This window comes from Tuber melanosporum, assembly GCF_000151645.1.
Source record: "Tuber melanosporum whole genome shotgun sequence assembly, scaffold_4, strain Mel28".
In the NCBI taxonomy this organism is placed as follows: domain Eukaryota; kingdom Fungi; phylum Ascomycota; class Pezizomycetes; order Pezizales; family Tuberaceae; genus Tuber; species Tuber melanosporum.
In genome coordinates, this window is record NW_003299084.1 from 1,298,957 (window position 1) to 1,325,401 (window position 26,445).

At 46.3% G+C, this 26,445-nt stretch overlaps 1 protein-coding gene; it reads left to right on the forward strand.

Annotated features, from left to right (window-relative positions):
* Positions 1–21,684: 21,684 nt before the first annotated feature.
* On the forward strand, positions 21,685–24,295 carry GSTUM_00007855001 (uncharacterized protein). XM_002839720.2 has 3 exons: positions 21,685–22,340; positions 22,402–23,373; positions 23,450–24,295. The coding sequence occupies exons 1-3, from the start codon at positions 21,772–21,774 to the stop codon at positions 24,138–24,140; spliced, it is 2,232 nt and encodes a 743-aa protein (XP_002839766.1). The 5' UTR covers positions 21,685–21,771; the 3' UTR covers positions 24,141–24,295.
* Positions 24,296–26,445: the final 2,150 nt, after the last annotated feature.

Sequence of the window (26,445 nt, forward strand, 5' to 3'; positions counted from 1 at the left end):
TGGGTGATGCTGTGGACTCCTTTTTGAGAGACCCGGACACGACAACAACCGGGATGTGCTTTGCCAATCTGCGGTTCATTAAGAGGGAGTGGAAGACTGGGAGGGTAGGGCCGAGGCGGTGGAAGCAAAAGGGGGTGCAGAGATGGTGGACTAGCGTTAGTAAGATGAGGTGGATAACTTGTAATTTCTTCTGCTTGATAGCTATCATTGTCGTGGGGGTGTTACTTCGAATGGGGATCGTCCGGGAAGGGAATTACTCGAGCACTGACATTAGCTCAATGTATGTCATCTCCCCTCTCCTGAGGTTCCTCCCGAGAAAGATATTAAGGAAAGCACAAAACAGGTGGACCAGAGGCTTTGGGAAAGTGAGGGTTATCTCTATACTCCTCACCTATACCACAAACATAAGGCAGGCAATCCTAATAGCTAACCTTCCACAAACAATCTTATCATTCCTCTACCTCACCTACAATTCCCTCTTCACCGGCATGCTCTCGGGCCACGAATGGTCTCTATTCAGTCACCACCACCGCACCCTCCGCGTCACATCCCCGCGCCTTGGCCAGCGCTCCACATACTGGCTTCAATTACCCTATACCTACGCCATCCCCTTAATGACCCTGAGCGGCCTCCTCCACTGGCTAACCTCGCAGTCAATATTCCTTGCGAGGATCGAGATATGGGATCTGCTTGGTCGCGAGGTTCCAATAACGATAAATACCATCGGGTACTCTTGCATCGCCATCATTTCGTTCCTCACCCTATGGATTCTTGCGCTGCTAACCGCGGCCGGGATGGGGTATAGGCGATTTGCTGCGGAGACCACAACAGTTGGGAGTTGCTCGGCCGCAATCTCGGCCGCTTGCCATGCCTTGGAGGACTCGGATGTAATTATAGGGAAGAAGGTGCGCTGGGGAGATGTGGGAATTGCACAAAATGTTGGGGTTAGGCATTTAACGTTTTCGAGTGAGAAGGGGGTTGGGAAGCCAATTTTTGGAGAGATTTATGCTGGAACGGGAAAAGGAGGGAGTGATCGTTTATGACTATGGTTGCGGGTAATGTTTTATTTCTTTCATCCTACCATTGGGGGAAAACAGGCCCAGAAATCTGCAAATCTGTATAAATTTAGATTGAGATATTTGAAGAGTGCGGAGGGTTTGTATCGTATATCTCCCTGGTGAAGGATATGGACTTGGCGTGAATAAGCATTTGTGGGTTTATGGAGCAGTAACGCAGGAGAAATAGTACAGAGTTGTATATGCCGTGATGAAATCTCACTGGCGTGCCGTTGGCCAGTAGCTTCACTCTGCCATGGGTCTATCGAATAAGAATGCCGCCCAAAGAACCATAATTAACTCACCGCCTTCACTACCGGTAGTGAGCAGGTTTCTCACTCCTAGACACTAAATACTACTCGATACCCCTGGAGAATTCTCTCCAATACCACGTTTCTGAGATTCCATTGCCCGCTCTGGGCTATTTCGGTAGCCTTGTAGGCTCCTACTTTACCACTCGGTCTCAAGCTCTCTAGATTGGCATAGGGTTATTAGCCTCGGGTGCAAGATCCTCAGAACGACTTTGTAGAATGGGTATTGTGTCTTGGTTTAAAATGTAAAGGTGGGGGGATTGGGGCGTTATTTGGGAACTGAACTCGAGGGCTCAGGTGGTTTCCGTGGGATCACAACGAAAGGCTGATATGCAATGGCGACCACTTAGAAAGTGAAAGGGTGAAATTTTTTTAAACAACCGTTACTTCCCGACTGACGACAAACAGGCCGAGAATACGATCGAGCACGAAGATTGACAGATGCTCCAGTTGACCAAGCCTGCGGTGCTAAGGTAGGGCCTCTCGCGGACACCATTGCTCCCGCCAAAAGCCAAGGTTTCTTCCTTCCCTCCCAAACACAGCTATACCCGTTGACCATAGCTCTAGCCGACCGAGTTGCTATCTCTGTTTGATGCTTCCCCTTCGCATTTCAAACATTGCCACACTTGAATATTGTACTAGCTACTTTTATCCATGCGAAAACTCCCAATTTTGGTAGTATACTATTTGTTCGATATTAACACCAGAGAGTTGACCGTTAGTTCAATGCCTGAGTTAGGACCCCGTCAATCCCTCCCCAATAACACCAATGGAGCCACAAACGCAATGAAACATGTCCGGCATCGCGAACGCTTTTGCCTGGTACAGTATCCGAATAGTATTTCCCAACTCATGACTACCGCTATTTAAGGGGAAATATTTGGTGGTAAACCTTAACCTTGGCCGACCCAAACTCTAGATTACCCTAATGACCATGAGGATAGCATCCCGTACCGACTGCCAGCAGGGGTGGGCCTGTGACGCATGCTGATCAAGCAACGGGTGCCTCCATGGGATGGCGATTTGATCCGCATCGCGGAAACGGTTCGGGTTAAGTGAGAAGGGATCAAACAAAGCCGGGTGGGTGTGAGATCTCTTTATATCATAAAACCGGGACCGGTAAAGGGATGGCAGAAACTCGAATAATTGGACGGTGTGCCATGCCTTCCAAAATTTCCTCCTCTAGAAAGCGGGCAAAAAAACAGGCCAAAAACACCACCCCCTTTTCCCGTCCAAGACAAAACCAAAATGTCCTTACCCAGAGAGGAAAGCCTAATGACATAGCACATCCGGTTATTCAAGTTTTTACTATCGCTTCGCAGTACGAGATGGCAAACCATCACCCTGTTGGACGGAAACCTTTCTTGGCTGCTCACCGCATATTTCCCTTATGACAAAGCCTCAACAACCCTAACCCTTTTGACCTATATCAACTACTCCGCCGCCTCTGTGTTTGACCACCGGTTAGTTCTACACATCAAACAACACCTGCGACAACTCCATTTGAAGGCCTTACTCCTATCATGTGGAAATACGGAATATTCTTGGTCATACTCCAAATCTTATCCTCGATCAGAACGTACCCGAGGTCGAATCCTCTCATCCTCGGCGGAAGTAGCACAACGGGCGGTAGTAGGATTGAGCATGATGAAGAACACGGCATACGCTGGAAGTATGTGGAAGTGGATCAGGATGATACAGAGAAGGATAAAAGGCAGCTTTTTTTCCCTTTGTTAGTTGTTTTCGTTCAATATCCAATCTGTCACTCTTTCCTCTGTTGCCGATATTTGGGTCAAATCAGTCTTTCCTTTCTTTTCAGTACCTATTTTCTTCGTGAGAATATTTCTCCGGTTAGGATATTCAATAAGATCTTTGCATCTTTGTCTAGCCACTCAATTCGAGTCAACAGTGTCCAAATCGCAGCTGTAAGGCTTGTTAAAAACACCCGGCATTCTTATTTTGTAGTCACAACTCACAAGCCGCCTTGCGCTGTTCTCAGTACACCACTTTGCTAGCGAATCCACCGCCCATCATTAGGCAGTGAACATCCAACCTACCTCTTCGATTCGGGGAAAAAAGCGAAATTCTGGAATATGGAGGGTACCATAATTAAGGCAGTGGCTGGATCCATTGTACTACGATCCGGTACTTTACAGTACCCTGGTAGCCTAATACCGTAGAGGAGTCTTATGATGTCGGCAGGACAGAATACCTGGACTTATCCCAGAGCATTGAGGGCAGAGCCTCAATTGGTTAACTTACCGCGCGGCAATCCTATCGAATCGGCATTTTTTCAGGGCAATCGCAGTTGACGAATTGGCATTTCGAGTCGAATAAATCGATTCAAATTGCCACAAGTAAAATGAAAAATAAAAATCCTCCGGCTAGGAGATCTATCTGCACTGAAGTAGCCGAGCGACTACCGACAATAGCCGCACAAGAATGAAAGTGCGTCACCAAGCACGTTTTGAAAGAATTTCTGTATCGGGGTTTTGATCAATGTTCCTCAAACCCCGATCCTCAGCAATACTCCCATTTCTCGAGACACATAGCCGCCCCAATAATGCGACAGTGGAGGTGTGGTCAATGAGGGGATGGGAGTAAGGGCTGGTTTCCCAATAGAAGGAGTTTATTCCCCCCCTACTCAAAGACGTCAATATAATCTTAATAGGTTTTAGGGTGCTGAACCTCAACTCTCAGCATCCCAACCGATTTATATGAGAGCACTAAAAACTATCATATTACGGCATGTTTGGCTCGTTGTGGTTTGAGGTATGATATCATAGTCAAGGTGTTTGACTTGGTAATACTGCCGGAGCATAATTTCAGATCGTAATTTGGGAAATCTTTGGATTGCGATTTGAAGATTTAGGGCTGTAACTGTTTTTTTTACACCCCCAGATGCTTTATTAAATTACAAGGTCTATTATCATGACATGAAAGCCAACGAGAATGGATAGTTTAGGAAAATCACAGTTGATATGTCCCACCCTTTCGCCCAACTTGCAAGAGCTAACCACAAGTGATTATTTGGAAATTTGAAAATTTAAATAGTGTCTGGCAGCTGGCAATTTTCAAACCATTATTTCAAATTTTTGTTGCTATCTCAAGCCACTGGGGCCAAACAGGGACAAAGGGGCCCCCCTGTTTGGCATCAGGCAGGGTGGCATTGCGCAACTATGCTGCAAGCTCCACCGGCGACTGCCTGGTGGAATATCTAGTAAATAAAACTTTACCAAGCTCGGATTGAGGTAGGTAGATTCATGCAATATACCCACTGGAACTTGTGGACTAGGTTATGGAGGCAGGAGCAGTAGTGCACTACTGTAGGGGTATTGTTGCCTGCTGGAGTGGTCGGATACCCGTACCCTGGGATATTCCTATGGTTTGTTTCTAACCGTAGGCTGTCCAAAGGCACGGTTCTTACTTCTCAGTCGAAGGGTGAGTGGAGAAGCTCCCAGCTCGCGAGGGGGTTTCTTCTTGCAAGTGCTCTAGCCTCGAGAGGCAGTTATTGTGCTGTAAAGTACAGCTCCATTTCATCTAGAATTTCTTATCCTAGTACCACCGTCGCGAAGGCATTAATAAATGGACCATAATATCCCCATTTCTTAGGGGTACTTACTCTTCAAACAGGACTTGTACGCTCTAGCCACTTAATCCTACGAAAAATTGACCCAATGCCCATCAAAATGGAACGAGCGAATAGAATGCCCACATCGTTAGCATCCCATTTTTGGGTGGTTCTAACAACCTAACGTCCTAGAAGATATTTCGCTCAATGACTACTATGTGTTAGGATGTTTACTCTGCGAAGTTTATGTCGTTACTATTTAAGGATACGATGGTTTAGATTTTGGAGATATCATACCACCCCTGGCGCTAGCCATCATACCTTTAGGGTTCCTGGCGGTTCTATGTGGTCGGTGGCTTGGTTCGTGAAACTCACAAAATTGGTTCGGTATCGTTTAGTTGTCATTATAATCCCCCGTGGTTGAGGTGAAGCTACACTGGGATACAAGCAACTGACAGCGAGGCTTAGTGCAAAGACTTCTGCAATCAGGTAAGGTGTGTTTTCCTGGAGCAACCGAATGGTGCAGTTTGTATGGCACAAATAGGTAGATTGTATGACTTGTCGAGGTAGTGAGGAAAATGGGAAAGTGGCGGAAATATTGAGGAAACATTGTTTCTATAGAGGTGCCCATTCATAGGCCAGGGACGCCACGCAACACCGCCTGTAAATTTTTAACTTCTCTGCTGACGGGTACTGTGCCAAAACAGGGCATTCTGTCCGACTTTGCTTGTTTTGGCGGGCATGATATCAGTTCCATGATCCAGTTATCATTAGTGACAGCATGAAGTGAAAAAAACCGACTTGAGGGAACGTAGAAATCTCCTATCAATGCCGTATGAACCTAAAACCCGTTGATTTAGGAGAATCTTACGCCTTCCTATTATCAGAAGCCCAACAAGGCAAACAGTACATAATACCTGTGCAAATAGTCTACTAGATTTTAGCGCTGGCGTCGCCAAAAGTGCCGATGCTCGCACGTGACGGGAGTTTCAATAACCTTAAATAGAGCCTCCCCGCACAACCTATTCTGAGGCCCAGAATGACTTTCTTTTCTTTCAGAAGAAAAGTGACGGGTGAGAATTTATCTATCGTGTTGCGGGTGGGGAAATGTTGAATCTCAGAAATATGTTGCCGAAATGGATGGTTGCGTTACCCAGTGATAACACGGACTGAAGAGGAGGGGGAAGTAAGTCCTGTTCCACAGAATTATTGGCTCCTGGATCCGGATTCACCCAGGAACGGTCGAATTCCCCCCCGCCAGTATGGAAACCGGTATGGTACACGGGCTGGCATATCGGTGTCTTATATTGTGCCACTTCCGTTGTGGTTGTCCTATTAACAAACATCGGTTTAACGATCTACGCTGCAACGAATCCGAAGTACAAGATGGAAGGCGTTGTGACGTTGTATCTGGGTAGCTGTGACGGGAGCAAGAAGATTGGGATGTGGCTACACTTGGGGATAAATGTCCTTTCCACCATTCTGTTATCCGGGAGTAATTATACGCAGCAATGTCTCCCAGCGCCGACACGCAGCGAGATTGATGCAGCGCATGCGAGGAGGCGATGGATGAACATCGGGGTTCCGGGTGTTAGGAATTTGTTCTGGATTAAGCGGGAGAGGACATTGTTGTGGATTGCGATTGGGGTTACGTGTATCCTTCTGCATTTGCTGTATGTTTATATCACGCCCGCCCGAGTCTGAGGAGGAAGGTTAACCGGAAAATTACAGGTACAATTCCGCCGTGTATAATTCGATAGCGGCGAATGAGTTTGTAGTAATCCTCGTGACCGACAACTACTTTGAACAAGCTGCCCAATCGAATGCGACCGAGGCGCTACTCGACTCCTACCAAGAGTTAGACAGCATCACGGATCTAATGACCGTGAGTATTCCCATGAGTGCGAGCGTGACAGAGACGTTCAATGGTGTGCTGGAGGGATACAATACCGATGCCCAGGGCTACGAAGACTTGACACCTGGTGACTGCACAAAACTCTATAACACTGACTATATGTCCAGCCACAGAAACCTATTCCTGATCACCGAACAAAGTTCCAACGCCTCACACAATAAAACCCTCCTAAATATTAACTTTGTCTACGCCGATTCGATCTCGCCAAGTAGTTGGATATGTAATTGCCACGAGGGGATTCCGGGGGGACCCTATAGTCGAGAGCGCCATACCTGCAACCCCGGAGATCTAGTCTCAAGTGTGGCGAACGGGGCTCCGTGGCGGATACGGCTCTCCACAGGGCTCGGGGTAGAGATAAGCGGATGCAAGAGCGAGAAGACACCCAAGCCAGAGAGGTGCAAGGTGCAGTTCTCCCTAGGAATCATGGTCGCCGTTATCTACTGTAATTTTGTTAAGGCCTGCAGTATGGTCCTGGCGGTGGTTAGATCTCGGGAACCCACTCTGGTTACATTGGGTGATGCTGTAGACTCCTTTCTGAGAATCCCGGACCCGACAACAACGGGGATGTGCTTTGCCGATCGGCAGTTCATCAAGAGGGGCTGGAAGCCTGGGAGGACAAGGCAGAGGCGGTGGAAGCAAAAGGAGGTACAGAGGTGGTGGACTAGCGTTAGTAAAACGAGATGGATAACTTGTAATTTTTTCTGTCTGATAGCTATCATTGCCGCGGGGGTGTTACTTCGAATGGGGATCGTCAATGACGGGTTGTATTGGAGCACCGACATTAAATCAATGTACGTCGTTTTCCCTCTCCTAACACTCCCTTCAACAACAATATTAATAAAAAGGCAAAAAAGGTGGACCAGAGGGTTTGGCAAAGTAAACAGTGGCTCCGTGCTCACCACCCCCTTTGGAAATATAACCGAAGCAATCCTCCTAGCTAACCTGCCACAAACAATCCTATCGTTCCTCTACTTAACCTACAATTCCCTCTTTACTTGCATGCTCTCGGGCTACGAATGGTCCCTCTTCAGCCACCATCACCGGACCCTCCGCGTCACATCCCAGCGACCAGGCCAACGCTCCACATATTGGCTTCAATTACCCTACACCTATGCTGTCCCCCTAATGACCCTAAGTGGCCTCCTCCACTAGCTAACCTCGCAGTCAATATTCCTGGCAAGGGTCGAGATATCGGACTCACTTGGCCGCGCGACTCCAACAACGAAAAGTACAGTGGGGTACTCCTGCATTGCCATCATTTCCGCCCTCAAGCTAGGGATTCTTGCCCTGCTGATTGCCGCCGGGACGGGGTATAGGCAATTTGCTGCGGAGACTACTACTGTTGGGAGTTGCTTCGCCGCGATCTCAGCCGCTTGCCACGCTTGTGAGGACACGGATGTAATGATAGGGAAGAAGGTGCGCTGGGGGGATGTGGGAATTTTGCAAGATCCGAGGGTGAGGCATCTAACATTTTCGAGTGCGGAAGGCGTTTGGAAGCCAATCTTTCGGGAGGTTTATGCTGGAGCAGGGAGAGGGGTGGAGTGATCGTTTATGACTATGAGTTCAGAAAAACGTTGTTTTCTTTCGTCTTATCATAGGCAAACATGGAGTTTTGAAAGTTGGAACTACTTATATTTCTCTTGAGATATTTGGTGCATGCGAGGGATTGTATTGTATATTTCTCCGGTAGATGCGATGGACTGGATTTGAGCATGGGTTTGAAATTTAGGGGGCAGTTGTGCAGGGATAATCGTATCAGACACAATTATGCATTGATCATGAGATACTGTACTGTACATATCACTAACACAACGTTGACCAGGCCCCTGGCACTACAACGGTGTCTATGGAATGAGAATGCCACCCACAGACCCACACTTACCTGGCTCCCTTCGCTACGCGCAGTGGATAAATTGCTAAATCCTAGTAGCCAGATAGCACTACTCAAACCCCCTTAAGAATTTTCTCTAAGAGTATCTTGCCGAAACTCAATTGCCCGATAGAGGTTCTTCTAATAGCCGTGTGATCTCCCGCCCAACTGATTCTCACACGCCACAAGTTGGCAGGGCTTTACTTAACCTCATCTGCAAGATTTGAGGAATAAACTTGTGGAAGGAGCATAATAACTCTGATGTGAAAATAAGAGGGTTAGAAATAAAAACTCCATTTGGGAACAGAACTCAAGCACTCATGGTGGCTTTGTGGTATACCAATGAAGGGCTGGTACCCTGTGGGGAACCAATTGGAGGGTAAAGCAAAAAAAACAAAAACGGGTAATAAGAGACCCCGTAGAGTGACCAATTCCGAAATCCTGTCAACCTGGAGCGGGATGCAAAGGAATAATTCAGCTATGTAATAGCCGATGTCTTCGTGAGCACAAGACATTTGGGGGATTATGCTAAACCCGGCCTCGGGGATACGAACTAACTTTCCAGAGACTTTAAAGAACCACCAGCTCTTCACAAACGTCCAAGCGCCATCCAATTTCAAAAGCCACAAGTACTCTATCAGAAGCCAGGAGACGTGATACGGTATATTCCACCATGGTTTCTTTGAAGTGTTCTCTACTGCAGCCGAAGCTAACTGACAGCCATTCATAACAAGTTTTCACTACAGGTATCAACCACGATCTATAGTTGTTGATTGCTGGAGGGAGAGGAAGGGAAGCTTTATTATCTACCTCCGATACAGGACAGGATATTATCCCTGAGCCTAGAAAAGGTAGAGGCACGAGAGGGGAGAACGGGAAGATAGCCGAGCTCGGAATCATGTGTGAAAAGTTACGGAAGAAAGAAATCAAGAGAAAGGACAAAAACTACAAGTGATGAGAAAAAGGGAATGCCATGGATGATATAGGTATGGTTTATGGAGTTAGATGGATAGAGAAGAGATGAGAAAGGTCAAGTGTGGTCTAACTTGACGACAGAAATGCAGGCAATCGAGTAGTAGGGAAACTGGTGCTGAAATAGAACTAGTCTGTGTGGCGGATAAACACTAGATCCGGAGCAATCGGCTCATGACGTCCGATGACTGTCGCACCTTGAGTAGCAAGTATCATATGATAGGAGGAGTGGTGCTTCATTCGCAACCTCTGCATACTGTATATCCTAACCCCATGAGCTGTTATTTAGTGACAAAGACTCATACTATAGAAGTATTATTCCCGGATGTTTAGAGCGAACTTGATAGCATCTTCCCCGTTAAAATATTCATCTCAAACTTCTCGCGGACGACTGTGTTCCCGCCAAAAGAGAAGGCAAAATTTCGATTTCTTCCTTTCCTCCCAAAAACAACAATACCCGCTAACCATGACTCTAACCGACCGAATTGCTGTCTCTTTTTTGATAGTGTTCATTCACATTTCAAACATTATGATACCACACTCGCATATTGTGCCAGCTGCTTTTATCCATGTGAAAAACTCCAGTTTTGGTAATATACTATTGGATATTGGCGGCTACTGAGAGTTGACCGTTCGTTCAATTCTCAGGTTAGGACCCTGCTACCCCTCACCAAAGACACCAGTAGCACCGCCAACAAAATAAAGCATGTCTCGCACCGCGAACACCCTTGCCCAGTACCTAAATCGTCTTTTCTTACTCTTAATATGAGTAATGGTGGATGACCGATCGCGCAACTGATGAAAGACTACCGTAAGTACTCGTACTCGAATAGAACATAAATGTGCTAGGACGTTGGAATTACCGTTCTCGGCTAAGCGAGGGGAACCAGCGCAAACTTATTCCTCAGCTGAGACAATGAAAAAGGAATATACACAGCGCCATACTAGGAGAGGCAAGTACTGTACTTTACACCGTCCTAGCACATTTATCTTATCTCCGGGTTTTTACGATAAGCGGGTATGTGGGGAGCTATGACGGTGTTTAGACAAGGGTGAGAGGTATGGTCAACGACTTTGCTCGTCAACGCTTCCTCTAATAAACCAACAGTAAAGACAACTGTATAAGGAAAACATAGTCAATGCATCTAGTCTTTCCATAGCTCGCCACGCCTATCTCTAAGTCTCCACGCATGCCTCCATTCCTCCGCACGCCTCCGTGATAACAAAGGAAGGATATGTCTGGAGAGTCTACTCTGTAAATGTCTGAACCTCCACACTGATCTATTAGACTTTGTACTATAGTCCAGTACAGCACTCTGGTGGTCTAACACGGTACTGTACTTGAGCACAGGAGATTTATGGGGTGTCGGCAGGACAGAGTTTAAATAGATTATTGTAACTTAGCGCGCGACATGAATGGAATCCGGTAGATTTCGGGGCGACAACCCTATCGAATCGGACGTTTTCAGATTAAATATAATAATTATTATGGCAGCACACTCCTGAGCAATTTCAGATCACATTAAGCCTGCTTTCCAACGCTACGCCGTTCCTTAGCAGAACGCTCTGCTAAGGAAATGAAATGAAGTGACACTATGAGAGAATTTCGAACAAGCTGTTATAGTCACCCCAGTGCCCTTGAATGAGGGGGCGAGACCGCTGGAGAAACTAACACCCTTGGCGCTAACTAAAGACAAAAAAATAGAATTGAAAAGCGTCAGGCCATACAAGCCATAGCTAATGAAACCTAAAGGAAGCACGAAAGGGTGAAGTGGTGAGGGTGGAATCGCGATAGAGGATAAGTGGAGATGAACACGGAAGGAGGGGAAATCTATGACTGACAACCAACCTCCTAGCTAAGGATAGGACCGGAAATATATACCTCCCAAACTCCAAAAACTCAACGAACTCCAAATAAGCACACCAAGCTAACGAACCACAATCTCAAACAATCTAGAACCATCCTGATATTTCATGATCCACTATGATCGCTCAAGCCTCTGCCCTATATGAACTACCCTATGCCTAATAGCATAGGGTTTGAAAGAAACGATCTCATGCCTGATCACCGCACCTCAAAAACACATGCGCAATAACCTCCTATCCGCCTAATCGCATACCCGAGCCACATCCACCAAACCACATGCCCTATAGGTAATCCAACAATAGCAACTCCAATGTCATACATCAGGATCCTCGTATAGTGGGAGACTGGAATCGAATGTAAGCCTAAGCACAACTAGAGTGCGAGGACAGAAACTGACAGCATATAGAAAACCAAATGAACCCAATATCCACTATAATGCATAGCACGGTCGTAGGATTCGCCAACTAGTGGGTAAGGGTTGTCGTTTAATGCGTCGTAATTGCTCAGGCGATTCCAACTATTTGACCAATGTCAGAAGCTATATCGGGAGTACTCGATTCATTGGCTTACTTTTATGAATTTCTTCACCTCTCAGAGCTACTTGTTGTTTTCCGGCCTTTTTGGCTCCTTCTCGCGTATCGCATCCCAATCAACTGGCCCAAATAATTCCCGGATCGTAGGGTTACCAATCCCAATAAACGAATGCATCAGGCATTCACTGCTGGTATCTCCGAATGTGCCTTAAGTGCTGAGACATACCATGGCTGGACCTAGTGTTCTGGCGCCCTCTTCAGCATCCTTCGGTGTTTGGAAAGCCTATGTCCTCTGTTGACTGAGGTAGTGCAAAGACAGCATGCATAGAGATGAAACGGTTGGGATTGGACATTGGTTGTCTAGGATGGAATATACTATTAGTCGTGTTTGATGTTTAGGGAGTGTACCGGTGGTGGATCTCTATTGTCTCACTATGTTTTGAGTGTTTTCTATTTCGCACTAGCATGAGTTTTTCGACGACTTTCTCTGTGTAAAAGGGGAATGTAGTCTGCCCTTCTTTCCCATTTATTATTCCCGTACCCATGCATTCCTTGGCTCATTAGGATTATCTCTACTCGCTCTTTTGTCAGTCTCCTTGTTTCTCCTGAATAGAAGTGAATATACCGATATTCCGACGTTTGCCCTTCATACTTCACAATAGAGAACTTGTTCAGCAAGAGCTCGGCTAGGTAGTTCCCACATCAAGTTCCTGTCCATCTCTGAGAATCTCTTCGCAAAAATATTTGCTCTCCAGGAGGGTGAAGATGAGCCAGACTAACCCTGTTAGTATGTTAACATCTCAGAGGATAAGCGCGGCAAAACCCTATCACGGTATCTCTTGCTCTTAGACTTTCCATTCTTGGACTTTCCGTTACTCGAGTACTGTTCACGTTATGACGAAGTGCGCATCCCCGATGACAATCCCAAAACCCCTCGAATTCTTGACTACTACAGACTATGCATCACGAATCTGGTCACTCCATTGTCTCATAGGAGACGTGTCACTGTCCTAGTTTAGTACCACAAGAGAAGGGAAATTACCGTAAGAACTCGAATAATTGGGTCTCGCGCGAAGACGTCTAGAATTCCTTCTCTTGGATAGGCACCTTACCGGCACAGGCAACTCCAACGTCCTAGTGCGGGTCCAATTATTGGAGTTCTTACGGTTGTTCAGTCCCCATCAGAACATCGGCGACCGAAGAAGTCACTTGTGCCCCGATGGGACCAGTATTAGGTGGGCGAGGAGCCTTAACATCGGCTGACCGAGGAAGTCACCTGATGCCCCGACACTGGTATCACGGCTCGGTGGTAACCTTTGGGCAGCAATAAGACCGAAGAGGTCATCTCGGCCAAAACTGAATTATTATGGCCCAGCACGGCCAGGTGATCCGCCTTGAATGATCAGGGACTAGGCCCTGATCACGCCTTTTTTGGTTCCACTGTATGTTGGATAGGGTAGACATACGCACCTTCCGATAAGATTGAAGTAGATCCGAAGCCCTCTCGCTTGGTTTGATCTATATTCTTATCGTCTGCAACTTTCTTCAACTCTTCGAGGTATGTGACAATGGTTGAATCCGCCTTTCGCAGGAAAACGGGGGTGATCTTCCGAAATTGGCTTCGTTAAAAGTAACACGGGAAAGGAAAGAAAAACTTATGCTTTTTCGCTTTCCCAAAGCCACAATTAATAGACTCATTCGATAGAAGTTTAAATGGCGGAGATGGTTGATGATCGATAAATATTCGTCGCTGCCCCCCATCTATATGATCCTTGGGTCCTCATAGATAAGCACCCCAATCTCTCCATTCTCAATGTTCTCACAAACATCAGGAGATTAAAAAAGAGGTATGATAATGTCCAGAGATTGTGGGGGTATTTTGGGGGCGTCAGCGGGGGATAGAGGAAGTTGGACTATCTAGGGCAGGGGGAGGAAAGGTTGGGGAGGTGTTGATGAAGGGTTCGGAGGTAGCGGAGGGTGGGGAAAGGATGTTAGGAGGTTGGGGTGGTACCGCATTATCTGGTCATATCATACTGGAAATGGCGTTAGAGAAGTCTAATGAGTGGTTGGGGGTGGCAAGGGTAAAGGGGAGGATAGAGTGAGGTGATTGGTAGCGGGGTTGTAAGTTGTAAGATGTTCGAATCCGGATGTTTTGCAGAGTGTGCTTTCATTTTGAGATTGATTGGTGGAAGTATAGTGCGTGAAGACTTGGATGCAGAATTCGCCAACCACAAGCGCACCACGAACGACCCACCCAATGCGCCAAAGTGGATCTTGGCAACCAGGTTTGCAACAGTAGCTGGTCCCCCACTTAGGCTAGTTTTGTATTAAAAAAATTTTGTAATGTATAAAGACATCTTAATTAAAAATAATAACCAGATTATTCCCTATACATCATATTTTCCACTGGCACCTCCGAAAACAACTCATACACCTCCAAGATGGCATCTCACCGCAATATGAGCACAATTCATACAGCCATAATTCAAAGACGGATTCATATCGCAATTACCTCTGCTCTCTATTCTCTTCTATTCCTCTCTAAAGAACCTGTTCATACATCGATTCGAACTGGAATGATTTATACTGCTGAAATCCTGCAAGCACATCCTCGTCGTGCTCTAGAGGTTATTCGTATGCCAATTACAACATTGTTAGACCTTCGAGACTGGGTAATTGAGAGGGGATTACTGGTGTCTACACGTCAAGTAGCTGTGGAAGAACAACTTGTATTATTTTTATGGATTATTGGACATGGAGCTACAAATAGGGAAGCTCAGGAACACTTTCAGCATAGTGGAGAAACAATTTCACGGTTAGTATTAATTGCACTATAATATTTATATATGAAATGTTTATTATTCTAATTATTTTACAGCTATTTTCATCAAGTTCTAAAGGCTCTCCTGCCTCTGTATGAAGCATTTGTACATCTTCTACCAAACAATATTCCTGCAAAAATACGGAAAAATTGGGGAAAGATGTCCAATTTTAAGGATGTTCGTGGAGCAATCGATGGGACACACATTTTGGCCCATGTCCCACAAAACCAGCAGGGTCCCTATCGTAACCGGAAAGGTACCCTCTCGCAAAATGTTCTTGCTGGATGCAGCTTGGATATGTACTTTTTCTATGTATGTTCTGGCTGGGAGGGTTCAGCCAATGATGCTCGAGTATTAGAAAATGCTGTGATTCATGGATTTCCAAGACATGAAAATACAGTTTATCTTGCAGATGCAGGATATGGTCTTCGTCCTGGGTTTTTAACACCATACCGTACCGTACGATATCATGTGTGGGAGCAAGCACAAGCTCATTTACGTCCACGAACTAAGGAAGAGCTTTTCAACCTACGTCATGCTCAGTTACGAAATGTTATTGAACGTATCTTTGGAGTTTTACGGAAGAGGTTTCAAATTCTCAATACAGCTCTAGAGTTTGACCTTACCACACAAGCTCAACTTATATTGGTAGTTTGTGCATTACATAACTTTATTCGACACCGGGCAAATGGAGAGGAGGATCAATTTTACCAGGATGCTGATTCATCCTTGGAAAACATCAATCACTCTGAGGAATCAAATCCAAGTTATGAGGAGGAGGATGAAGGAAATGTTAGAGATGCACAAGATATGGGAGAGATGAAACAAGATCAAGACAAACGTGCAACACAAATGTGGCTTGATTATGTACAATACCAAAACCAGTCACAGTAGACTAACTGCTGTAGAATTCCTAGGCCTTGTAACGTACTATTTGACCTCTTAACCAAAGCTCCTGATCTTCACCTTCCTCTAATGCTAAAAACACTTCTTCCTTAACTGGGTTCTCAAAAAGCTCATATCCAGTAACAATATCTTGTGTTGACCACCCTGGTCTTCCTTTATACTTTTGTTGAAGCTTTGATACAGCTTGCTGAACAACTGATTGGGATGCTGCAATAGTAATTGGTGTAGTGGCCATCCCTTCAACAGCAGTGATCAGCCGTTCAGAAACACTCCTTGGAGGTTGTCGAATATGTCCCAGTGGTGCTAGCCTTCTCCGCTTATGTTGATGAGGACTTGTATCGGGGCTGGTCTACTCTGGATCAGCCTAAGTTGCTAGATCTGACCTAAGGGGCGAAGGAATCGTGATTTGTTGTAATTTTGTATGGCCAGGATAGATTGCATGACCACCTGTTGCTTGAACTCCCTCCATGATTTCCGCCAACTCAATTGCATTTGCAAGTGGTTTGTCACGAAACTCTCGTATTCCAGGCTGTTTTTTTATTTCTTCCTCCCATACTTCATCTGGTGCAGTAACCGCACCAGTCTTAAGATCAACCCCAAAACCACTCAAATATTTCAACCTGGTCCACATCTTCCATTTTTTCTTCAAGGTCTCCAATTTGCCTTGACATCTCTCACCTGTTACAGGAGCCCCAGGTCCAGCAATCAGAAGAACTGTCTCAGCAATCTCATCCCAAACTTCCATCTTTAGCCCATTATCAGATCGTTTTCCAGTCCTAATAGCTTGAACTAGTTCTCGCAACAACACAGATGTCATTTCAGGAGACCATTCAACTGGACGCCAGCGAGGCTTGCGGGTTTTCTGCTTGCTTCCCGTAAAGGAGGAAGGTACTTCACAGGGGTCTAGAACACGAATTTTGGATAAATTTTCTGAAAAAAAAGTTAGAACTTATCATAGTAACTATAGTGATATTTAACTTACCTTCAATCTCGCAGGAGTGGTTAGAACACTCAGGTTGATGCCCACTTGGTAGTATACATGCAGTATTTTGACTTGCAGTAGTATCTGAGTCTAACTGTATTGATTGAGTCTTATCGCTCAAGGTTTGTGTATTCAAAGGTGAACTACTATTTTAAATTAGTAAACAATTATGATAAGTATGGTGAAAGTGGTAACACACTGGTATTGAGGAGAATGCTCGTCCATCTTGGTATCTATGAATAAGTTGAAACCTCTTTAGAGAAGGGAGAAGTTTTCACGAATGTTAAGATAAGATAGTTTTTTTTGTACAGGAGACTGAGAGATTTGCACATAATATAGAATTTATTTCATTAGTTTACAAGAAAAAGAAAAAAGCAGATTTATTAGGGTATGGTATTCAAAATTACTCTGCCCTATAGAGTGTTGCCAGGGGTTAAAAAAAATTCTCAATTGAAGGTAAGAGAAACCGTTTCGAAACAGAAGTGCTCCATTTCACCTGTTGCAACCATTTTGAAATGGACCGTTCCTGAACGGTTCCGTTCCCGCCAAACAGAGCCTTAGAAGTGTTGGACGGGGACCTTTTCGACTGCTCGCCGTATATCCCCCTCTCACGAAGACCCCATCAACAACCCTAACCCTATTGCGAACATGCAACCACTTCCGTACTCGTATGGTGTGTTTTGCTTTGAGTCACCGATCCCTGCATGTTAACACCACAATACAACTGAGAATTGCCAGTTACAAACCCACGGCCGGTGCGACACCAAACACATATCCGACTACTCCTTGCCCAACCTACGGTCGGATACCTAGGCTCTGCTTTACCAGCTTGACGGAGTAGGTCCTAGGAACAAATCCCCCGGCTTTGGTATCATAATTATCATATCATACGCGGGGCGAAAATCTTATCTTGGCATTAGTGGATAAGATAAGAGTTGATTGTTATACGGCTACGATACCAAACAGGGAGGGAGATTTGTTCCCAGGTTGACTCAATGTCACTCGCGGCTGTTGACACTCGAAGAACAATTCCTGCCTTAGCCAAACATATCCTCAGTCGGATTATATTGTACCCTCAGTCACACTCCCACATTCACCGGGAAATAAGAAGGACCGGCAATGACACGGCGATGGGAATTTACCATAACGGAGTGGGATAGAGGATCTGGTGTGTGCTGGAAATATGCGGGAAAGGACCCGCATGATCCATGAAGGATAACCGGCATCCTGTTTTGCTTTGTTAGTTGTTTTCATCCATCACCGGTTCTGTACATCTCTCCCTACTCGGCCGCCTGTACTCCGTTCATCAGTCATTAATTCTTCCCCCACCCTGCATTCCCCGCCCTCCTGGACTATATCCCTATCAGATATTTGTTTCCGCTCTTTATACTATACTCGTTTTGCTGCTGTATCCTTAAATCAAGTGTCCAATCCTCTGTTCGTAAACCTTGCTAGACAAAATGGCCAGTACCGTACTGGCGATCAGACTTTTAGTTTTGCCATGTTACTGATCGTCGTTTCGGTTCGGTTCGTTGCCGTTCCGTTCCGTCGCCGTTTCAAAAGTCGTCGCAGTTTAACAGTTATTACGACAGCATGCTGCTAAATAATTTCAGATCACACCAAGCCATCCTTGCGACGCTATCCCGCTCCACTACGGAGGTACAGCTCCTAATTTTTGTATGTTACACCAGTTGCTCACACAATCCCCACTGCGAGTGTAACATACAAAACTTAGGCGTACAGAACACAATGCCCGGAAAAAGGAACAGAGTGATACTAGGAAGCAAAGTTTGAACACCGGGTTACAGTTCAATATAGTGGTGTAAGTGCTCGAGCACAAGAGAAATACTTGTATGCTGTTTAGTCCGTTTCACGATTTCATACCATAAGTCATAAAGACACATTTTTCCCGGGGGGTTCTCCAGCCAAATCCATTAATAGCTTCCAAGCTTTCAAATTTTATAGAGACCCATTGCCCATACCAAGGATGACGTAGGACGAGGCGTTTAACGAGTGCTGGTATGGTCCTGCTCCTCTTAAAAGAGGCAGCTAGGATTTTAATGCACAAGCCGTACTGCGGTGTGATCCGGTGACAACTTCCACAGCCACTCCGAACTGTAAGCTAACTTATAGGACTCGGCACAGCACTATGGAGCGTATTTTATACGACAGCCATGTACGCGGCAAGTCAGTGGGGTTTGCGCTTAGCTTGGTTGGGGATGGGTAATTACTTCTTTGGTCCGGAGATGGCTGTCTTTTCGGGGGTGACTATCATTCAAGTAAAAGAGGTTGTTCTTCCTTGAGAGTTTATCTGTTTTATTTTCCTTTCCGGCTTCCTGTTCCCCCAACATCATCGATAACGAAAAGGCTATCTGCTCAGAAGCATTTCTTAAAGTGGATCAGGTGGTGAGAGGTCCAGCTCCCCTTTCCTTCTTTTGAATAAAACGGAATACCCGGCGAGCAGTGGAAAAATTATCTATTTCCTCCCCATAAGGCGAAGCATAAGTTTGGAGCTGTCGGACAATACCTACCCCCGCGTCCACGAAACGCCGAGGGAACTCAAGCGCCAACAGTGCAGTGGCGTACTACCTGCTGATTTGATAAGCGGCAGGACGCCTCACTGATAAGTCCAATCGGGGGCTCAGATCCTTGGCGACAACGTGTCTGAATATACTAGTACTTGAAAACGGCGAGCGGAGAACAGTGCCGAGTACGAGTACGAGTACTAGTACTGTACAGTGGACGAAGCACGTGTTGAATATGTCCGTACCGGAATTGTCCAACAATGTGTTAAACGCCATCGACAAGTGACAGTGCCCATTGTGCAGCGCATAAAGTTAGCCTTACTCGAGTGCTGTACCGTAAAGCTTCTCTGCAGGAAGTGGCTTGGCGGAAGGCGAGCTTGTTGCGTGTGCTATGTACCGTACAGTACCACATTGTTGGCTCCAATGGTCGCTCGAGTAGGGGTACTGGTAGTGAGTAAGCAAATTGTTGGCAAACCCTAGTTGGGATGGATGCCACCAAAGAATCTCGGACGAGTCGAGGGGAATGGGGAGGTTGTAGTACTGTACCGGTACTTGAGTACAGCACAAGTACCTTATAATCTCGGGAAATCCACTTTCTCCGTCAGCCCCAAATCTCCGGATTGTCGGTAAAAAAGTCCTTAAGAAGGATTAGTGCTTTCCTGACACGGTGTATCCTATGGCTGTGTTGGATCTCGTTAACCTGACAAGCTAAACCTATCTTGGGCTGATGTCGCGATCTACACAGCCCGGAGATATTGGATTTCACGAGATTATACGGTACTCCGTAGACTACCTGTACTTTACTGCAGGAGAACCATTTCCTGCAAGGGATTGAGTACAGTACTAGTATTGGTACTGTGCCCGGATACGGTATTGGTGGGTACTGTAGGCCGTTGCTTTTTTCAGCCTGCCACTCCGATCGCCTAAGATTTTGTCGTCCTTGTACGGTACTGTACCGGAGCACTTGCACCATGGAATATTGCTGAGGTTGATTCCTAACCATATGGCGCTCGAAGAGTGCGTTTCACCTCCCCGGCCAAGGAGTGAGTTGGGGAGTTTCCGGTTCACCGGGAGGTTAACTTGTTACCTATGATTTAGTTTTCAGAGGCGGCACTTATGCCCACCCTTTTCGCCTAAGATTCCTCACCACATCAACACTGCCACCGGGGCATAAAAAAATGCATTGTTGGCAACGGGGTAGTTCTCCAATGCTAAGGGTAGTCTGCGACGAGGGCGGACTACCGGCACGAATGCTAGTCGGTCCATCTTATCCCCACGAAACCAGATCGCCCGGGCCCTTGGTGGAACGACGAGGAAGACGATAGGTCCCACTAGCGGTTGATAAAATATCCCAGAATGTGGGCCCCCTGTGGCCTCTCCGGAATCATATCGGAGAGGTTAGCTGGCGAAGCTTGATAGGCTTGCCGCGACCTAATAGGGCCACCACGACTTGCTCACATCTATTCGTAAATATAATTGCACTTTCGCTACCGGTAGCATCCTCTCGCGGGATTTATGCTAGCAAACAGATTTCTATCTTGATGTGATTCATGTCATGAGAGAAGGTACGAAACTTAACTCTCGATTTTATATCGCCCGATACGCACTGGCAGACCACTTAAATAGCCAAAGAGATAGAGAAAGGCGAAAGTAAAAGGTTAAAAATTATAAGCACTCAAAGGACGGGATGTACATCCCGACCCACATAACTCGGTCAGCGGCTTCTAGTTCTCCCGTCTCCTCTGTGCTTCTACTCGTAATTCGCCGATCCCTTATCGACCTACCGGTAGTTGTCCCCTGCCGAGCCCCACCACAGCTCCCCAGCAACCCCGAAGGATCCTGACCGATTCCCACAGTTCATGTAAGGGTGCATTTGTCTTTTTTACTTTTTTCACCCCATTCAAATCTAGGTTGCCATACCCTACCCCTCCATTGGTGGCTGAAGAGCAGGCTAGAGAAGATTTTTGTGATAGCGGGATTATATAATTGGATCTCGCTAGAAAATCTTGAGCCTTCAGATCATCGAGGGCGCAGCAAGGCATACCGGTACCGGTACGGAGGTACGAGTACTGTACTCGAGTCCTAGTATAGTACAACACCTAAGTTTTGTATGTTACACGAGTGGCTCACACAATACCCACCGCTGGTGTAACATTCAAAACTTAGGCGCTGTGCTAATACTCGTACCTCCGTACAGTACGGTATCGCATTGTGCCGGGTTTCATGCAGATGCCTGTAGGTTACCCTATTCCAAGGCTGACACCGTCAAAAGTGCCCAACCTGGCCTATAATTTCATTATCCTCGGTTGCCGACCCGCCTTAACAGGTTTCAAATAACTTTAACTAAAAGCTTGCCCCTCAACCACGCCTCAGAACAGCTTCCTCTCCTTTCGCTGGACAGGGAACGGGTGAGTGTTTGGTTGTCGAGTTGCTGCTGAACGAATGTTGAACCCCAAAAAGAAGTTCCGGAAGTGGACCGCTATATCTCCAGGTGACGATCACCACCACAGAGAAGGAGGAAGTAGATCTTCCTCAATAGAATTGTTGGCTCTAGGATCCGAGACCACTCGAGAATGGTCAACCTCCCTCTCATCGGTATGGAAACCGGTTTGGTACACGGGTTGGCATACTGGCGTCTTAGGCTGTGCCGCTTCCGTTGTTCTAGTTCTTTTTATAAACACCGGTTTAACGATCTACGCTGCAACGAATCCGGAGTACAAGATGGAAGGGGGAGTTGGGACGTTGTATTTGGGTAGTTGTGACAAGAGTAGGACGATCGGGATGTGGTTGCATCTCGGGATAAATGCCCTTTCGACACTTCTGCTGTCCGGGAGTAACTACACGCAGCAGTGTCTCGCGGCACCGACGCGCAGCGAGGTTGATGCAGCGCATGCGAGGAGGCTATGGATGGACATTGGAGTTCCGAGTGTTAGGAATTTGTTCAGGATTAAGTGGGAGAGGACGTTGTTGTGGATTGCGATTGGGGTTACGAGTATTCCTCTGCATTTGCTGTAAGTTTATGTTGTCATGCTCGCCTGAGTTCTGGGAGGAAGGTTAACTGGAATATTGCAGGTACAATTCCGCAGTTTATAATTCGATAGCGGCGAACGATTATGTAGTAACCCTCGTGACCGACAACTACATTGAACAAGCGCCCCAATCGAATGCGACCGAGGCGCTTCTCGACTTCTACCAGGAGTTATACAACATCGAAAATCGAACGACCATGAATTTTCCCATGTATGGGGGGGTGGCTGAGACGTTCAATGGTGTGCTGGAGGGATACAATACCGGTGCCCAGGCGTACGAAGACTTGACACCCGGTGGCTGCACAAAACTTTATAACACCGACTTTATCTCCAGCCACAGAAACTTATTCCTAATCACTGGACAGGGTTCCAATGTCACGAGCAATAACACTATTATAAATATTATGGAGGTCAGTGCCGAGGGGATCTCGCCAAGTAGTTGGATGTGCGATTACGAAGAGGCGACTGAGGGGGGATCTTACCTTCGGACAGGTCGCACCTGCATCTCCAACAACCTAGTCTCGAATGTGACGGGTGGGGCTCCATGGCGGGTGCAACTCTCAACAGGGAGCGAAGTAGAGATAAGCGGATGCAAGAGCGAGAAGATATCCGAGCTGGAGAAGTGCAAGGTGCAGTTCTCCCTAGGAATAATGATCGTCGTTATCTGCTGTAATTTTGTTAAGGCTGGTTGTATGGTCATGGCGGTGGTTAGATCTCGAGAGCCGACTCTGGTTACGTTGGGTGATGCCGTGGACTCCTTTTTGAGAAACCCAGACCCAACGACAGAAGGGATATGCTTTGCCGATCGGCAGTTTGCAAAGCAGCAGTGGAGGCATGGGGGGAGGACAGGGCCGAGGCAGTGGAAGCAAGAGGGGGTACAGAGGTGGTGGACTAGCGTTAGTAAGACGAGATGGATAACTTGTAATTTTTTCTTCTTGATAACCATCATGGTCTCGGGGGTGTTACTTCGAATGGGGATCCGCAATGATGGGAAGTACTTTGATATCGATCTTAAGTCAATGTAAGTCATCCCTCCCCTAGTACTCCCTTCGAGAACAATGTTAAGGGAAAGAAAAAAAAAGGTTGAAAAGAGGGTTTGGAAAAGTAAGCAGCGGCTCCATTCTCAACATCTACTTCGGAAATATAACCCAGGCAATCCTCCTGGCTAACCTTCCACAAACAATCCTATCATTCCTCTACTTAACCTACAATTCCGTCTTCACCTGCATGCTCTCGGGCCACGAATGGTCCCTCTTCAGCCACCATCACCGCACCCTCCGCGTCACATCCCCGCGGCCAGGCCAGCGCTCCACATACTGGCTTCAAATACCTTACACCTACGCCATCCCTCTAATGACCCTGAGTGGCCTCCTCCACTGGCTGACCTCGCAGTCAATATTCCTTGCGAGGGTGGAGATATGGGACCCACTTGGGAGGGGGATTGTAGGAACGATAAGCACCGTGGGGTACTCCTGCATTGCCATAATTTCCGTCCTCACGCTGGGAATTATCGCCCTGCTGATTGCCGCCGGGATGGGGTATAGGCAATTTTCCGCCGAGACTGCTACTGTTGGGAGTTGCTCTGTGGCGATCTCGGCCGCTTGCCACGCCTGGGAGGAGCCGGATGTGATTATCGGGAAGAAGGTTCGCTGGGGGGATGTGGGAATTGTGCAAGATCTGGGGTTTAGACACTTGACGTTTTCGAGTGAGGAGGGGGTTGGGAAGCCGATTTTTGGGGAGGTTTATGCTGGGAAGAGAGAGGGGAGGAGTGATAGTTTATGACTTTGTTTTTAGAGAGGGTTTCTTTTCTTTCATCTTACCATAGAGGAAAATCGGATTTGGGAGGTTCGAACTATATATATTTCGCTTAGATATTCGAAGTATGGGGAGAGTTGTGTTGTATATTGCTCTGGTGAATAATATGGGCTTGGTGTGAACGACGGTCTGCAGATTTATGGCGTAGTTATATCTGATACACAGTTTTGATTGCGGTCATGAAATATCACCAACACACCGCTGACCAGGCCCCTGGTGCTACTAGTGTCCATCAAATTCAATGAGAACGCCACCCATAACACCCCACTCAACCGACCACCTCCTCCACTACCGGTAGTGGATGAGTTGCTTATTTCCAACCGCCAGATGCCACCGCGGCTAAAAACCGCTTAAGCAATCCGGGGCATGATACCATGGCTTACAACCCCTCAATGATTCTTTCCAAGAGCACATTGCTGAACTTCCATTTCCCGAGTAACTTAAGGCTATTCTGATAGTCATACGAGCTCCTGCTTGGCCACCGGTTCCGACACGTTACAAGTTGACAGGGCCTTACTCGACCTCGAGCGCGTGATCGGCTGAATGAACTTGTAGGAGAACTAATGACCTTTTTGTGAAAATGGAAGGGCAGGAAATGAAAGTACTGCCCGGGAACCAAACCCATGAAACCCGAGGTGGCTTCCATGGGATGATAGCACATAACTAATACCGCGGAGCTCGGCTCATTAGCGACGGTCAGCTTTTAGTATGGAGAATGTCTCATCCCACCAAAACTGCTTTTCGTCAGCACCGGCAGGTTGTCCTAAAGTTGTAAACGTGTCAACCTTTCATAAAAAAGTTACCGGAATTGCATGGGATAATTATTTTCATATTCTCGGGGATTATTCATTACTGTGGCCAATTCTTAAACTGAAAAAAATATCTGAAAATTTTCAGAAATAAGTACCAAACACTCCAAAGAGGATCGAAAAAAGCCTCCCGTTTTTCAAAATTTGTCCTGATAACCTTTTCGCATCAGCATGGAGTGTTCCAACTCATAATGGCCTTTTTCTTTAGTGTCGGCAAGTTGGAGTGTCCTTAATAATCTGAATTCTACTGTGGCGGGATCACCTAGAAAGTGAAAAGTGAAGATGAATCATGAAAGCCGTGCTCTAAACTCCAGTCGCGCCTGTGCTAGCCGTTTTTTAAAGTCTCCAAAACGGAAGAAATGGTTCAGTCGTCGGATAACTGACAGCTAAGCCAGCACGAGGTTCTGTCGGAACTCCCGTAACTTGAACTCAAGGATATAAAATCACGTTCCAGGTGCTCGAGAGAACAACTATATAACATCACAAACTCCTTGGAACTATCTAGGTTTCTGAACACTACACGTACTCTATAGAAACGGAAGAACAGTGATACTGCGTATTCAGTAGTGGTTTTCTTCGCTGTATTCTATACATTTGTCAAAGCTAACTGTCAGCAATTAAGAGCAAGCTTCTACTGCAAGAGGCAGCGCAGTTCTGTAGTTTTTAGGTGACAGAGAAAGAGGAAATGAAGCTTGTTTTGTCTACTAGCCGCACAGGAGTGAGTTTATATATTCGAGCAGAGAAAGATGGGAATACGGGGGAGAAAAAGCGAGGGAAACCCGGGTTCGGGATCACGTGAAAAGCTAGGGAAGGCGGAAAACAAAGGAAAGGATAAGAATAACAAGTAATGACAAAACGGAGCACCATGGTTGAATAAGCTATGACTTTGATGTAATGATTCCAGTCCTCATAAACCTGTTTGTTTTAGGAAAAAAGAATCAACAGGTTTCAGGTCAAATGACCACTACCAACAGGAAGGCTTTCTCGATTTAAAGATTATATAAATATGACTAGATACTAGCTGCCTTGATCCATAATTCGAATTTCTGGAAATAATAACTGGAAAACTATGATCTTCAGCTTTGAAGCTGGGACATTTCGTATGGGGGAATCAAGGAGTGTCCGCCTGCGGATTGTGGGCGGGAACAAGCGGGGGCACACATTTTTGGGGGTAGGATATCTCGCTTGTCCCAATTCGGCAAATTATATTGATCCCCGAGGCGTAGACTGTGGATTTCTATTATCAAAGATGAGTTATAGCAGTGTCCTGACTCCAACGGGTAGAGAAATTTTCAAAATTGCCTGCAAGATTGCGAATAATTAAGTATCATAAGAAGTACCAGGCTTTTCTCAGCAGTCGAGCTGGACAATGACCACATGCGTAGGTTGGTCGTGACCGGAATCATATGACATGGGTGGGGGGGGGATTACTGAAGTCAAGTGAAGTCTAACCACGAGAGTAG

Excerpts from the sequence above, each read along its gene's own strand:
- GSTUM_00007855001 (XM_002839720.2), top strand. The coding sequence starts at position 21,772 with ATGTTGAACCCCAAAAAGAAGTTCCGGAAGTGGACCGCTATATCTCCA. Across the intron at positions 22,341-22,401 it reads AGTATTCCTCTGCATTTGCT|GTACAATTCCGCAGTTTATA; the intron begins GTAAGTTTATGT and ends GGAATATTGCAG. Across the intron at positions 23,374-23,449 it reads TACTTTGATATCGATCTTAA|AGGGTTTGGAAAAGTAAGCA; the intron begins GTCAATGTAAGT and ends AAGGTTGAAAAG.